We start from the raw sequence: 16,547 nt of genomic DNA, 5'->3' as shown, positions 1-16,547 counted from the left end.
GTGTTATTGGAAAATCAACCTGAGCAGCTTTGAACTTTCACCTGATGATGGAAATCATGCAGACATGAACCAGTGGGAAACACTTAGTTTAGACTGAGGTGAAACAGTGTAAATGTAGTTTTGAATTAAAAGTCAAATGTAAATATAAATAACTTTAAACAAGCAATGCAATTATATTTGAAATTCGTAAACAAACATCACAATCAGTAAAATACCAAATTACTCAAAAGTCTCTATAAACCACCTGACATTTGTCCATGTAGCAGAAAAATCACATTTCCTCCACTCTTATGTTAAACCGTTACCTTTGGCCTTTGACCCGATTATTTTGTTCATGCCTGGAATCATTATATAGTTAATCAGTGTTTAAAAGTTAGTGTAACGCTCATTAGAATCAAAGATAGAAGTTAAATATAGGTGACATGAAAACATGTTCTCTTCTCATGAAGTATTCAAATCAGAGATACATTTTCAAGTCAAAATGATTCAATTCATAACATTTAGGTACACTGTTACCCAAACAACAAAGCATGGGTGACAAGTGAAGGCCCTGAAGGCCCTTTTGAACGAGAAGAAGAGGGCCTTCATTACTGGAGACCTTGCTGAGCTCAGCAGAGTACAGAAGGAACTGAAATGCAGTCTGAAGGAGAGTAAGAGTTAGTGTTTAGGGTTAGGGTGAGGGTGAGGGTGAGGGTTAGGGTGAGGGTTAGGTGCCATGACCCAGTAGGTGACAGAGGTCTTTCGGTATGAGGATCCAGCTGTAAATAATACTCACAGTTAAACAGTCTCTTACACCAGGATGACTGAAATGACAAAAATGAGCGTTATTAATGGACTGAGACAACTTCCTGCACAACCTTCATCAACATTTTGTGTTTACTTCAGGAATAGGAATGTTGAAAGTTTTCTGGATCTGATTCCAGGCAACAGTTACACATTTGCATACCATTTTGGAAACCCATCCCATGAGCTTTTTTTTTGTTTCTGAAGCCACGCAGACAAAGAACTTTGTTCCAGATGCTGAAGAGAGAAAGGAAGAAGTGTGTTATTGGAAAATCAACCTGAGCAGCTTTGAACTTTCACCTGATGATGGAAATCATGCAGACATGAACCAGTGGGAAACACTTAGTTTAGACTGAGGTGAAATAGTGTAAATGTAGTTTTGAATTAAAAGTCAAATGTAAATATAAAACTTTAAAACAGGCAACACAAATATATGTAAAACTGAAATTGGTAAACAAACATCACATCACTCACTAAAATACCAAATTACTCAAAAGTCTCTATAAACCACCACCTGACATTTCCATGTAGCAGAAAAATCACATTTCCTCCACTCTTATGTTAAACCGTACCTTTGGCCTTTGACCCGATTATTTTGTTCATGCCTGGAATCATTATATAGTGAATCAGTGTTTAAAAGTTAGTGTAACGCTCATTAGAATCAAAGATAGAAGTTAAATATAGATGACATGAAAACATGTTCTTTTCTCATGAAGTATTCAAATCACAGATACATTTTCAAGTCAAACTGATTCAATTCATGACATTTAGGTGCACTGTTACCCAAACAACAAAGCATGTGTGACAAGTGAAGGCCCTGAAGGCCCTTTTGAACGAGAAGAAGAGGGCCTTCATTACTGGAGACCTTGCTGAGCTCAGCAGAGTACAGAAGGAACTGAAATGCAGTCTGAAGGAGAGTAAGGGTTAGGGTTAGGGTGAGGGTGAGGGTGAGGGTGAGGGTAGGGTGAGGGTGAGGTGAGGGTGAGGGTGAGGGTTAGGGTTAGGGTGAGGGTTAGGGTTAGGGTTAGGGTTAGGGTGAGGGTGAGGGTGAGGGTTAGGTGCCATGACCCAGTCGGGTGACAGAGGTCTTTCAGGTATGAGAATCCAGGTGTAATATACCTCACAGTCAACCACTGCCTTCGTCGAGGATGGCTGAAATGACAAAATGAGCGTTATTAATGGACTGAGACAACTTCCTGCACAACCTTCATCAACATTTTGTGTTTACTTCAGGAATAGGAATGTTGAGACTTTTCTGGATCTGATTCCAGGCAATATCGTTGCGGTTACACCTGAGGAACCGCCTTGATAGAACAGGGAGTCGACAGTGAGGCGGCGGACGTTTCTAGGGAGCTCCTGTAATCTGCTCTCTACAATCACCAGATCAGGATCAAAGGTGTGATGCATCACCACCAGAATTACTGCTTTATTATCTGGAGACATAGAAAAGACCAGGGTGACTCAGGAAGGTAAGTTTCACTTTCACTTCTGCTTTAAACAATTTGAATCTTCATGTTACATTTAGTTCCATCACATTCACACTTAAGTTGCTACCTGGGAGTCCCTCCAGGGCCTCGTCAATGTTTGTTTTGATTTGGGATTTGACTGGACAGAAAACCAAATAATAATCTGCATCTTCCTGAATGTTCACTTCAGTGTGTCCAACACGTTTTCATTTTGGAACCCATTCCATGTGAGCGTTTTTTGTTTCTGAAGCCACGTAGACAAAGAACTTTGTTCCAGATACTGAAGAGAAAGGAAGAAGTGTGTTATTGGAAAATCAACCTGAGCAGCTTTGAACTTTCACCTGATGATGGAAATCATGCAGACATGAACCAGTGGGAAACACATAGTTTAGACTGACGTGAAACAGTGTAAATGTAGTTTTGAATTAAAAGTCAAATGTAAATATAAATAACTTTAAACAAGCAATGCAATTATTTGTAAAACTGAAATTGGTCCACAAACATCACAATCACTAAAATACCAAATTGTTCAAAAGTCTCTATAAACCACCTGACATTTGTCCATGTAGCAGAAAAATCACATTTCCTCCACTCTTATGTTAAAACCGTTACCTTTGGCCTTTGACCCGATTTTTGTTCATGCCTGGAATCATTATATAGTTAATCAGTGTTTAAAAGTTAGTGTAACGCTCATTAGAATCAAAGATAGAAGTTAAATATAGATGACATGAAAACATGTTCTTTCTCATGAAGTATTCAAATCACAGATACATTTTCAAGTCAAAAAGATTCAATTCATGACATTTAGGTGCACTGTTACCCAAACAACAAAGCATGTGTGACAAGTGAAGGCCCTGAAGCCCTTTTGAACGAGAAGAAGAGGGCCTTCATTACTGGAGACCTTGCTGAGCTCAGCAGAGTACAGAAGGAACTGAAATGCAGTCTGAAGGAGAGTAAGGGTTAGGGTTAGGGTTAGGGTTAGGGTGAGGGTTAGGGTGAGGGGAGGGTGAGGGTGAGGGTTAGGGTTAGGGTTAGGGTTAGGGTGCGAGGTTTAGGGTGAGGTTAGGGTTCGGTTAGGGTTAGGGTGAGGGTTAGGGTGAGGGTTAGGGTTAGGGTTAGGGTCGGGTTAGGGTTGGGTTGGGTTAGGGTGAGGGTGAGGGTTAGGGTTAGGGGGGTAGGGTTAGGGTTAGGGTGAGGGTGAGGGTTAGGTGCCATGACCCAGTCGGGTGACAGGGGTCTTTCAGGTATGAGGATCCAGCTGTAAATAATACTCACAGTTAAACGGTCTCATCCTCCAGGATGGCTGAAATGACAAAAATGAGCGTTATTAATGGACTGAGACAACTTCCTGCACAACCTTCATCAACATTTTGTGTTTACTTCAGGAATAGGAATGTTGAAAGTTTTTGGATCTTATTCCAGGCAACACTTACACATTTACATACCATTTTGGAAACCAATCCCATGTGAGCGTTTTTTGTTTCTGAAGCCACGTAGTCAAGGAACTTTGTTCCAGATACTGAAGAGAGAAAGGAAGATGTGTTATTGGAAAATCAACCTGAGCAGCTTTGAACTTTCACCTGATGATGGAAATCATGCAGACATGAACCAGTGGGAAACACTTAGTTTAGACTGAGGTGAAATAGTGTCAATGTAGTTTTGAATTAAAAGTCAAATGTAAATATAAATAACTTTAAACAGGCAAAGCAATTATATGTAAAACTGAAATTGGTAAACAAACATCACAATCAGTAAAATACCAATTACTTAAAAGTCTCTATAAACCACCTGACATTTGTCCATGTAGCAGAAAAATCACATTTCCTCCACTCTTATGTTAAACCGGTACCTTTGGCCTTTGACCCGATTATTTTGTTCATGCCTGGAATCATTATATAGTTAATCAGTGTTTAAAAGTTAGTGTAACGCTCATTAGAATCAAAGATAGAAGTTAAATATAGGTGACATGAAAACATGTTCTCTTCTCATGAAGTATTCAAATCACAGATACATTTTCAAGTCAGAATGATTCAATTCATAACATTTAGGTGCACTGTTACCCAAACAACAAAGCATGGGTGACAAGTGAAGGCCCTGAAGGCCCTTTGAACGAGAAGAAGAGGGCCTTCATTACTGGAGACCTTGCTGAGCTCAGCAGAGTACAGAAGGAACTGAAATGCAGTCTGAAGGAGAGTAAGAGTAAGAGTTAGGGTGAGGGTTAGGGTTAGGGTTAGGGTGAGGTTAGGGTTAGGGTGAGGGTTAGGTGCCATGACCCAGTAGGGTGACAGAGGTCTTTCAGGTATGAGGATCCAGGTGTAAATAATACTCACAGTTAAACGGTCTCATCCACCAGGATGGCTGAAATGACAAAAATGATCGTTATTAATGGACTGAGACAACTTCCTGCACAACCTTCATTAACATTTTGTGTTTACTTCAGGAATAGGAATGTTGAGACTTTTCTGGATCTGATTCCAGGCAATATCGTTGCGGTTACACCTGAGGAGCCTGCCTTGATAGAACAGGGAGTCGACAGTGAGGCGGACGTTTCTAGGGAGCTCCTGTAATCTGCTCTCTACAATCACCAGATCAGGATCAAAGGTGTGATGCATCACCACCAGAATTACTGCTTTATTATCTGGAGACATAGAAAAGACCAGGGTGACTCAGCAAGGTAAGTTTCACTTTCACTTCTGCTTTAACAACTTTGAATCTTCATGTTACATTTAGTTCCATCACATTCACACTTAAGTTGCTACCTGGGAGTCCCTCCAGGGCCTCGTCAATTTCTGTTTTGATTCGGGATTTGACTGGACAGAAAACCAAATAATAATCTGCATCTTCCTGAATGTTCACTTCAGTGTGTCCAACACGTTTCATTTTGGAAACCCATTCCATGTGAGCGTTTTTTGTTTCTGAAGCCACGTAGACAAAGAACTTTGTTCCAGATACTGAAGAGAGAAAGGAAGAAGTGTGTTATTGGAAAATCAACCTGAGCAGCTTTGAACTTTCACCTGATGATGGAAATCATGCAGACATGAACCAGTGGGAAACACTTAAACCTCCTTTAGAACTGAAGGTTAAATATAGCTAAAATACTTCATTGCTCATAAAATACCAAAACAACAAATTGATTGTTGTCAAGTTATGACTAAAAACTGATTCAGAATTTGATGACATTTACTGTCTGTTGTCAAAAAACAAATAGTTTCCTCACCACCTCTCTCCATGTCTCTGTGGTGGAAAGAAAGATCCACATTAGTGCAGAATTCAAAAACAACAAAAAGAAACCCCAAAGTGAAACATTGTAAGATTGTCAAAGTGCGTCACTTGTGCACGACTGGCCCCCTGACACAACTATAAATACCTTAAAGGAGAATAAGTCCGATGCGTCGTATGATCTGCTGTTAGGCCACTCGCAGGGATTCGTCAGTGTAAGAATGTTTAATGAATACTCACGAAATCGATTGATAGTTTGCGTGTAGTGTCTCTGACATAGTCCCAGTCTGGACGCGTCCCTCTCCGTGGAGAAGAACCGATTTCACTTTCGCTTTGCTCAAATGACGTGGCCTCAATCACCAATCCCACAGATGCGGGCTGCTGCCACATCGTGGATCCTCCCAGGTTTTTTGTTTTTAGCTTTAGTCGATATCGTCAGGCGTTATTGTTTTGAAATACTTGTATAATTGAGTTAGAATGGGAATCTTGATTTTTGTTTGATATAACTATAAAGATAGAAAAAGCCTAAATTCCTGCAGTGATCCAGCACCCTCAGCTGGTCAGTTGACGTCACTTACGGAGCCTTCAGCAAGTGTCTGACATCACGTTGACAACAATAGTATTAATACAATAAAATAATACAAAAGTGTCTGACATCACATCGACAACAATAGTAATAATACAATAAAATAATACAAAAGTCTCTGACATCACATCGACAACAATAGTGATAATACAATAAAATAATACAAAAGTGTCTGACATCACGTCGACAACAATAGTAATAAGACAATAAAATAATACAAAAGTGTCTGATATCACGTTGACAACGATAGTAATAATACAATAATTTTGAGTAGCAGATAAATGGAGCAATATAAACTCCAAGAGCATCAAAACCACGCCCCCTACCCATAATCCTCCCGGTGACAGAGCCCCGCCCCCAAATCTCCGCCACAATATAACCAAGAGTTGTGTGTCTATAGTTTGGACCTGACTTTTTTTTAATTTCACATTAAAATAAAACCTTAAACTGTCGTGATTTGATCTATCTATCTATCTATCTATCTATCTATCTATCTATCTATCTATCTATCTATCTATCTATCTATCTATCTATATCTATCTCTATCTATCTATATCTATCTATCTATCTATCTAATCTATCTATCTATCTATGCATTTTCAAACAGACCAGTGCTTTGATTTTATGTTCATGTAAATGTCCATATAGTTTAAACTGACTTCTGTGGTTTTCTTCACTTTAGTGTTATTTAAAAATACACACATTAGATGCACTTTTGCTCCTAATTGGCCAAACCATCCATCCATCCATCCATCCATCCATCCATCCATTCTCTACCGCTTATCCGGGGTCGGGTCGCGGGGGCAGCAGCCTAAGGAGAGAAGCCCAGACCAGTCGAGAGACATAGTCTCTCCAACGTGTCCTGGGTCTTCCCGGAGGTCTCCTACCGGAGGGACATGCCCTGAACACCTCACCAGGGAGGCGTCCAGGGGGCATCCTGACTGGATGCCCAAGCCACCTCATCTGGCTCCTCTCAACGGGAGGAGCAGCGACTCTACTCCGAGCTCCTCCCGGATGGCAGAGCTTCTCACCCTATCTCTAAGGGAGAGCCCAGCCACCCTACGGAGGAAGCTCATTTCAGCCGCTTGTACCCGTGACCTTGTTCTTTCGGTCATTACCCAAAGCTCATGACCATAGGTGAGGGTAGGAACGAAGATCGACCGGTAAATCGAGAGCTTCGCCTTTCGGCTCAGCTCTCTCTTCACCACTACGGACCAGTGCAGAGTCCGCATCGACAAAACTGTATAACAAAGTAGGTTAAAACTAAAAGATTTTAATGTTACAAAAGGAAAATTAACAGTTGTATAAATCTACATTAAGACCTTTATTCCAACTCGATTCCTTCTGATTTGATTTGATCTGATGAGGAAATTTTCAATATTCTTGTGTCGGAAAAATGACTTCTTAAATCCTAAATTATCCTATAGATCACAGGTGTCAAACTCTGGCCCGTGGGCAAATTTGGCCCGCAATGTAATTATATTTGGCCCGCGAAGCCATACCAATTGACTATTAGAGCTGGCCCGCCGGTATTATCACTTAAAGCGCTTGAGCTAATACTACAAATACCAGCTCTGCTGGTGTTTTGGTGTGAAAATCCACACTCTACATCAGTTGGTGGTGGTAATAAACCAATATGTGTCTTGCCAACCACCAAGAAAGAGAAAGTAGTCATAGCGACCTTATATGCTAATGCTAATTCTGGCACTACCCCTCTGAAAAATGATTAAAGGAAAGGAAGAAAATAGGACCTTTCTGAACAGGTAGGAGGCAGAATATCTGTTTAGATATGTAAAAGACGGACCTGTCTTCTTGTATGTAGAGCCAATGTGCAGTACAAGGAGAACAACAACAGATGACAATATAAAACGCAACACCAAGACAAACACAAGCACCTGGAAATGACCCAAAGGTGCCAGAACGTAGAAGAGATGAAAAGGCCTTACATTTACATTACTGTTAGATCCATTATATTAAAGTTATCTCTTATTTGCTTTTGCCTTGTTATATTCTTTATTCTCGTTATATTGTTTCTCATTATTTAATGTTTCCTATTATTTGCTAATGCTTAATGTTCATGATGCTTGATATGTCAACTCGAACTTCTCTGGTCAAGGGCGACAGAAATGTGGCGGCTGTTGGAGAAGTGGCATTGACTGGAGACAGAGCTGCAGGGCATGACCCAGGAGGTGGGTTAGGGTTAGGCCTGACCCAGGAGCTGTTCTTTTAATCTGTCTGATATGGAAGAATGTGCTGTTTGCGAGCTAAGTTAATCAAATCAGTGAAGGCCTACATATAATCTCACCATTATGGTTTACAGTCTTTTGCTTTGTTTGTGACCTGCTATCTTGTGTTTTCCCCTCCCTTAGACACATTTGACTTCTGTAACTAGGGACCTCCTAATTTCAATAAAAGAAGGATGGCGGGAGGTGTGCGTCAGAACGTGTTGGAGATCTGTAACTGAGCACATCTCTCCGTTCTCCTTGCAAGTAAAATTCAAAACTGTTGTCTTTGCCTCATTTGTTTTTCTCGTGTTTCAGGTATTTTGAACCTAACATTTTGGTCCTTCGAGCCGGATTCCAACACACCTGAAGGGTCCAGTGGGTGAGGCTGAACCTCAGGAAAGACCGTGGCCACGGCAGGCCGCCTCAAAGCGACCTAAGATACCCTTTCCGGGACTGGGCTTCGGCTCACTGCTTGGATCCTGACGGTTGACGGAATTCCAGGAGGAAAGACAACAGTGGTGAGCATGTCTTGAATTCAAAAGTGTGTGTGTGATGATGATTGTCGGGGACTTAATGTAAAAATTGCGATAGACACTAAGGCGGTGTTTTGGGAGAGAGGAACCCGAAAATCCTCTGTGAGACGCAATGAGAAACAAACCCTGTGAATACTAGTCAATGGCAGGCAAACAAGAGTACTAAGGGAAGTACCAAGGCAGGGCAAGGGAGTCCTGGCCACGTGAAAAAGAAATTAAGTCACGACAAATCATCCAAAAGAGTGATTGTGAGTGTGAAAGGATTGTTAAATACCGCTAGGTATTTTCAATCATACCAAAGCAGTGGGGCTGTAAGTGATAAGGCCCTGGTGGATGCAGAGGCAAGACTCTCCACTCCAAAGAGTTGAAGTGAGAAGTACCACAACGGTTTGATTAATTATCACCCCACTGAGATCAACATTCCAGTTTTAGGTCACCCTATGTGCAAGACTGGACCAAATTCTTAATAATAATAAATAAATAAATAAATAAATAAACAACTGTAAATTAGGATAAGGTTAACTCGTAAAATGAAAACAAAAAAAAAACATAACAACAAACAGAGAGAAAAGAAGAGCTAAAAGTTAAAACCTAATTCTCCAAAAATGTGGACAAGTAAAAGCAAACAAAGGCCCAGAGATGAATTGCGGTGTAAGGACTGGAAATTCCTCGAAGAACAAAATCCAAAGAAACTCACTAATCTAGATAAGCAGATAACTGATTATGGATTCAAAGGACAGCTAAACTCACAACAAATTGTTGCCTCAGAGGTGAGACCTGGTTAAACTTAGCCATAATTAAGTGGGTTATACTTAGCCATTAATTAAGTAGGTTATAACTTAGCAGTATTTAAGTTAAGAAAATAGGAAATTGTGTTTGTGTGTGAATGGAGGACTAAGCCATTGAAAGAGTTGATAGGAGAACTCTGCTAGTCCTGTGTTTTCTTATTTTGCCTCATAAGAAATCGAAGTACTGGTGATCAGGGGACAAAGGATGGGTTTCATCCCTTAAAACTAACACTGCTGTGCAGATAGTGCACAGTAGAAGGCCGTGTTAGTGTCCTCCCTTTGACTGTGTGCCAGAGAACTTTTCTGTGAGACCACATAGTACAAAATGCCGCTGTTCAAGAAAAAAGATGCCGAACTTGAGGAGGATGAAAAGTTTGTGGAAGGAGATGCAGAAGGTTCGGGGAAATAAGTCAGGAAAGGTGGAGAAGAAAGTTGAATCTTTCAGGCAAACTCTGCACTACAGATATTCTGGAGTTGCAGACAAACCTGGAAATTGAGAAAGTAAGTTGAGAGACATATAGATGGAACAAAGTAAGTTGAGAGACATAGATGGAACAAAGTAAGTTGAGAGACATATAGATGGAACAAAGTAAGTTGAGAGACATAGATGGAACAAAGTAAGTTGAGAGACATAGATGGAACAAAGTAAGTTGAGAGATATAGCCATAGGAAAGGCACAAAACAGATGACGGAGAACCACATGACTGCCAAGAATTAGCTGAACAAACTGCAAAAAGTAGAAGTGATTTAGATCAACCTTTAAAAGCTGGAGCATTTTTGTTTGTAGACGGCTCATCAAAGAAAAATGAGCAACCTTAAAAGAATAATCTATGTATGACCAGCAGGAAAATCTATCCTACCAGAAAATCTGTGTAAATATGCTGCTATATTGAGTCATGGTGTAACACATGTCTCAACAGGAGGGATGGTAGGACAGATACAGCAGCTTTATACAACCTATGGATTTAATTCTTATTCAAAATTTTTTTGTAGAACATGTCTGACGTGTGCAAGACATAATTCACAGGGAAATCTGAGACCAAGGAGAGGAAAATTTCCTGCTCCCCAATATCCATTCCAAACTATAAATATAGACTTTGTAGAATTAAATAAAAGTGAAGGGAAAAAAAATTACTGTAATAATGGTACTCATTTTGTAAATCAAGTTGTTAAAAAGATCACTGTTGTGTTTCATATTGACTTAAAACATCATTGCTCCTATCATCCTCAGAGCGCAGGCTTAGTTGAAAGAACTAATGGCACTATTAAAAATAGACTGAAGAAATGCATGGAAGAGACGGGGACGTGGACACAATGTATTGATTTGGCTAAGCTCTATATAAACATTACAAGCACCGCAGGCCTAACTCCTTATGAGATCTTATTTGGAAGACCGTACAGGCTTCCTCAGTTCACAAACTACTGGGAGACAAATGATGAGTCTAATCTAGCTGATTACATGAGAAAAATGTTAGAAAAACAAAAGCAAGGTCATGAAACCGAGACGCCCTCTGTCTCCAACAGAACGGTGGAGCCAGGCGATTGGGTCCTAGTGAGAAGCGTAAAAAAGAAACACTGGTATTCTCCTAAGTGGGAAGGACCCTACCAAGTTCTTTTGTCTACACCTACTGCTGCTAAAATAGCTGAAAGATCAACCTGGGTACACCTCACTCATTGCAAGAAGGTCATTTCTGTTGAAAACTCCGACCGGGAAGGTGATGCAAAGTCTGATAATAGGGTGGACTTAGACGAATAGAGTCTGGGTAGACCCGAAAGTCAGTGAAGTTTTAAGAGCCGCCGACTCACTTAGGGAGGCTCTTTGCCTCATTTGTTTTTCTCGTGTTTCAGGTATTTTGAACCTAACATTTTGGTCCTTCGAGCCGGATTCCAACACACCTGAAGGGTCCAGTGGGTGAGGCTGAACCTCAGGAAAGACCGTGGCCACGGCAGGCCGCCTCAAAGCGACCTAAGATACCCTTTCCGGGACTGGGCTTCGGCTCACTGCTTGGATCCTGACGGTTGACGGAATTCCAGGAGGAAAGACAACAGTGGTGAGCATGTCTTGAATTCAAAAGTGTGTGTGTGATGATGATTGTCGGGGACTTAATGTAAAAATTGCGATAGACACTAAGGCGGTGTTTTGGGAGAGAGGAACCCGAAAATCCTCTGTGAGACGCAATGAGAAACAAACCCTGTGAATACTAGTCAATGGCAGGCAAACAAGAGTACTAAGGGAAGTACCAAGGCAGGGCAAGGGAGTCCTGGCCACGTGAAAAAGAAATTAAGTCACGACAAATCATCCAAAAGAGTGATTGTGAGTGTGAAAGGATTGTTAAATACCGCTAGGTATTTTCAATCATACCAAAGCAGTGGGGCTGTAAGTGATAAGGCCCTGGTGGATGCAGAGGCAAGACTCTCCACTCCAAAGAGTTGAAGTGAGAAGTACCACAACGGTTTGATTAATTATCACCCCACTGAGATCAACATTCCAGTTTTAGGTCACCCTATGTGCAAGACTGGACCAAATTCTTAATAATAAAAAATAAATAAATAAATAAATAAAACAACTGTAAATTAGGATAAGGTTAACTCGTAAAATGAAAACAACAAAAAAAAAATCATAACAACAAACAGAGAGAAAAGAAGAGCTAAAAGTTAAAACCTAATTCTCCAAAAATGTGGACAAGTAAAAGCAAACAAAGGCCCAGAGATGAATTGCGGTGTAAGGACTGGAAATTCCTCGAAGAACAAAATCCAAAGAAACTCACTAATCTAGATAAGCAGATAACTGATTATGGATTCAAAGGACAGCTAAACTCACAACAAATTGTTGCCTCAGAGGTGAGACCTGGTTAAACTTAGCCATAATTAAGTGGGTTATACTTAGCCATTAATTAAGTAGGTTATAACTTAGCAGTATTTAAGTATTTAAGAAAATAGGAAATTGTGTTTGTGTGTGAATGGAGGACTAAGCCATTGAAAGAGTTGATAGGAGAACTCTGCTAGTCCTGTGTTTTCTTATTTTGCCTCATAAGAAATCGAAGTACTGGTGATCAGGGGACAAAGGATGGGTTTCATCCCTTAAAACTAACACTGCTGTGCAGATAGTGCACAGTAGAAGGCCGTGTTAGTGTCCTCCCTTTGACTGTGTGCCAGAGAACCTTTCTGTGAGACCACATAGTACAAAATGCCGCTGTTCAAGAAAAAGGATGCCGAACTTGAGGAGGATGAAAAGTTTGTGGAAGGAGATGCAGAAGGTTCGGGGAAAATAAGTCAGGAAAGGTGGAGAAGAAAGTTGAATCTTTCAGGCAAACTCTGCACTACAGATATTCTGGAGTTGCAGACAAACCTGGAAATTGAGAAAGTAAGTTGAGAGACATATAGATGGAACAAAGTAAGTTGAGAGACATAGATGGAACAAAGTAAGTTGAGAGACATATAGATGGAACAAAGTAAGTTGAGAGACATAGATGGAACAAAGTAAGTTGAGAGACATAGATGGAACAAAGTAAGTTGAGAGATATAGCCATAGGAAAGGCACAAAACAGATGACGGAGAACCACATGACTGCCAAGAATTAGCTGAACAAACTGCAAAAAGTAGAAGTGATTTAGATCAACCTTTAAAAGCTGGAGCATTTTTGTTTGTAGACGGCTCATCAAAGAAAAATGAGCAACCTAACCTAAAAGAAGAATCTATGTATGACCAGCAGGAAAATCTATCCTACCAGAAAATCTGTGTAAATATGCTGCTATATTGAGCCATGGTGTAACACATGTCTCAACAGGAGGGGATGGTAGGACAGATACAGCAGCATTATACAACCTATGGATTTAATTCTTATTCAAGATTTTTTTGTAGAACATGTCTGACGTGTGCAAGACATAATTCACAGGGAAATCTGAGACCAAGGAGAGGAAAATTTCCTGCTCCCCAATATCCATTCCAAACTATAAATATAGACTTTGTAGAATTAAATAAAAGTGAAGGAAAAAAAAATACTGTAATAATGGTACTCATTTTGTAAATCAAGTTGTTAAAAAGATCACTGTTGTGTTTCATATTGACTTAAAACATCATTGCTCCTATCATCCTCAGAGCGCAGGCTTAGTTGAAAGAACTAATGGCACTATTAAAAATAGACTGAAGAAATGCATGGAAGAGACGGGGAGACGTGGACACAATGTGTTGATTTGGCTAAGCTCTATATAAACATTACAAGCACCGCAGGCCTAACTCCTTATGAGATCTTATTTGGAAGACCGTACAGGCTTCCTCAGTTCACAAACTACTGGGAGACAAATGATGAGTCTAATCTAGCTGATTACATGAGAAAAATGTTAGAAAAACAAAAGCAAGGTCATGAAACCGAGACGCCCTCTGTCTCCCAACAGAACGGTGGAGCCAGGCGATTGGGTCCTAGTGAGAAGCGTAAAAAAGAAACACTGGTATTCTCCTAAGTGGGAAGGACCCTACCAAGTTCTTTTGTCTACACCTACTGCTGCTAAAATAGCTGAAAGATCAACCTGGGTACACCTCACTCATTGCAAGAAGGTCATTTCTGTTGAAAACTCCGACCGGGAAGGTGATGCAAAGTCTGATAATAGGGTGGACTTAGACGAATAGAGTCTGGGTAGACCCGAAAGTCAGTGAAGTTTTAAGAGCCGCCGACTCACTTAGGGAGGCTACCTCAACAGGTTATGGTCCATAAATAGTGTACCGATTTCATAAACATCACAAGGACAGCAACAATAAACAAAAGATAATTTAAAAAAAGAAGAAAAAAAAGAGAGAGAAATACAGAGGATTGGCTAGGCTAGTATGCTAGCCTCGGTGCTAACTGTAATCATAGTATTCCTGATAATCACAATAGCTATACAAAGTCTCCAACTCAGTTGAAACCGAATAAGTTCAAATGATTCCCAAGTGGCTACAGAGTGCAATTAAATGTTTGGGAGTGTGTTTTTTCTTCATATGCGTGTTTTTATTTGTATGGTTACCAAAATACGGCATGACAAGCGAAGTGCAAATAACAACCTAAAGGACCAATGTGGCAACAGCAGGTCAGCTCTTATGCTGTATTTGACCTGGAAGCTTTTCATTCACCTGAAGCTCACCACCTCCATTATTTCAGCTTCACTTCTTTAACACCTCTTTAATAGCTTGTTCGTCCTGAAAGTAGTTTTGATACAATTTTCAATGCAAAACGAAAAACTGTTCTTACTGTAAAATGATGTATGTTTTTTGTCTGTTGGAAAGTTCATTTGTTGCACCCTGCTGCTCATGCATGCATTATAGTGTTCTGAAGTTGTGTCTCTGTTATTTATTTTATTTCTGGTGGTGTGGAGATGAGAGACTGTTTGATACATTGCCTATGAGAGCTACAGGACTATGTGCTTAGTAACACTTCTTATGCTAATTTCTGTGTTCCCTACGTCGGCTGATCAATTAGTCACTCACACGCATGGATTTATGCCTGAACAGTGACATCGTAATAAAAGATCTACATGGTTATCGGAAAATGTTCCTACGTATATTGATGCTATCGGTGTTCCACGCAGTGTTCCAGATGAGTATAAATTAGTGGATCAAGTAGCTGCTAGTTTTGAATCTTCTATTTGTTGGTGGTGTACAATAAATAAGAATGTAGACAGGATCAACTACATCCATTACAATGTTCAACGTTTAGGAAATTGGACTCAGAGCGGTTTTGAGGCTGTTCATAGCCAACTGTCGGCTACTTCCCTTATGGCATTCCAGAACAGGATCGCAGTGGATATGTTGTCAGCTGAGAAAGGTGGTGTGTGTGTGTGCTGTGTTTGGAGATCAATGTTGCACCTTCATTCCTAACAACACTGCGTCGGATGGGAGTCTCACACTGGCCATAGAAGGCCTTCGCACCCTGAACAGCAAGATGAAGGAGCACTCAGGAGCAAAGACCGCGATGTGGGACGAATGGATGAATGTGTTTGGGAAGTATAAAGCATTGGTTACATCTATCCTGATTTCTGTAGCTGTTTTTGCTGCAATCTTTACCTTGTGTGGATGTTGTTGTATTCCCTGTCTGCGTTCTCTTATTAACTGCCTTATCACCACAGCTATCGCTCCCATGGAAAACCGTATGGCCGAGTTGTATCCCTTAATCAGCAGACAAGAGCTGGATTTGACTACAGACTCTGAAGACTATGAGGGAATTGAGCTAATTTTCCCCTGAGTGTAAATGTATTTGTGTTCATAAACATGACTTCTGGAATCTACTGGAAGAGGTTGTTAAATGATTATGAGAATTTGAAGCAAATATGTGATAAACAGGAGGGAAATGTTAGATCCATTATATTAAAGTTATCTCTTATTTGCTTTTGCCTTGTTATATTCTTTATTCTCGTTATATTGTTTCTCATTATTTAATGTTTCCTATTATTTGCTAATGCTTAATGTTCATGATGCTTGATATGTCAACTCGAACTTCTCTGGTCAAGGGCGACAGAAATGTGGCTGCTGTTGGAGAAGTGGCATTGACTGGAGACAGAGCTGCAGGGCATGACCCAGGAGGTGGGTTAGGGTTAGGGCCTGACCCAGGAGGTGGGTTAGGGTTAGGGCCTGACCCAGGAGGTGGGTTAGGGTTAGGGCCTGACCCAGGAGCTGTTCTTTTAATCTGTCTGATATGGAAGAATGTGCTGTTTGCGAGCTAAGCTAATCAAATCAGTGAAGGCCTACATATAATCTCACCATTATGGTTTACAGTCTTTTGCTTTGTTTGTGACCTGCTATCTTGTGTTTTCCCCTCCCTTAGACACATTTGACTTCTGTAACTAGGAACCTCCTAATTTCAATAAAAGAAGGATGGCAGGAGGTGTGCGTCAGAACGTGTTGGAGATCTGTAACTGAGCACATCTCTCCGTCCTCCTTGCAAGTAAAATTCAAAACTGTTGTCTTTGCCTCATTTG

At 40.5% G+C, this 16,547-nt stretch overlaps 1 protein-coding gene and 2 long non-coding RNA genes across 6 annotated transcripts; 1 reads left to right on the top strand and 2 right to left on the bottom strand.

The window, feature by feature from the left end:
- Positions 1-6: 6 nt before the first annotated feature.
- LOC130520738 (uncharacterized) lies at positions 7-6,155 on the bottom strand. Of its 4 annotated transcripts, none has more exons than XM_057024454.1 (10): positions 5,709-6,155; positions 5,467-5,483; positions 5,009-5,200; positions 4,685-4,887; positions 4,580-4,607; positions 3,683-3,768; positions 3,525-3,552; positions 947-1,020; positions 776-803; positions 7-640 (listed from the first exon to the last, which is right to left on the bottom strand). In XM_057024454.1, the coding sequence occupies exons 1-10, from the start codon at positions 5,744-5,746 to the stop codon at positions 609-611; spliced, it is 726 nt and encodes a 241-aa protein (XP_056880434.1). In that variant the 5' UTR covers positions 5,747-6,155; the 3' UTR covers positions 7-608. The 4 variants fall into 4 exon arrangements, 2 of the variants coding, with proteins under 2 accessions (XP_056880434.1, XP_056880435.1); XM_057024455.1 differs by having other exon boundaries at positions 3,695-3,768; XR_008949022.1 differs by lacking the exons at positions 7-640; positions 776-803; positions 947-1,020 and adding exons at positions 2,117-2,216; positions 2,338-2,529 and having other exon boundaries at positions 5,709-6,153.
- A 1,152-nt stretch (positions 6,156-7,307) lies between these two features.
- LOC130520744 (uncharacterized) lies at positions 7,308-8,572 on the bottom strand. Its single transcript, XR_008949028.1, has 2 exons — positions 8,266-8,572; positions 7,308-8,161 (listed from the first exon to the last, which is right to left on the bottom strand). It is a non-coding gene; the product is annotated as an uncharacterized LOC130520744 (long non-coding RNA).
- Positions 8,573-14,601: 6,029 nt separating this feature from the next.
- LOC130520743 (uncharacterized) lies at positions 14,602-16,526 on the top strand. Its single transcript, XR_008949027.1, has 2 exons — positions 14,602-16,182; positions 16,243-16,526. It is a non-coding gene; the product is annotated as an uncharacterized LOC130520743 (long non-coding RNA).
- The last annotated feature ends 21 nt before the right edge of the window (positions 16,527-16,547 follow it).

The sequence above is a fragment of the Takifugu flavidus genome, unplaced genomic scaffold, assembly GCF_003711565.1.
Source record: "Takifugu flavidus isolate HTHZ2018 unplaced genomic scaffold, ASM371156v2 ctg502, whole genome shotgun sequence".
NCBI lineage: Eukaryota > Metazoa > Chordata > Actinopteri > Tetraodontiformes > Tetraodontidae > Takifugu > Takifugu flavidus.
Note: the sequence above shows the minus strand (reverse complement) of the source record. Positions and strands in the feature narration are given on the sequence as shown.

Excerpts from the sequence above, each read along its gene's own strand:
- LOC130520738 (XM_057024454.1), bottom strand. The coding sequence starts at position 5,746 with ATGTCAGAGACACTACACGCAAACTATCAATCGATTTC. Across the intron at positions 4,888-5,008 it reads GGCCCTGGAGGGACTCCCAG|ATAATAAAGCAGTAATTCTG; the intron begins GTAGCAACTTAA and ends CTATGTCTCCAG. Across the intron at positions 3,553-3,682 it reads CCAAAATGGTATGTAAATGT|CCATCCTGGAGGATGAGACC; the intron begins GTAAGTGTTGCC and ends TTGTCATTTCAG.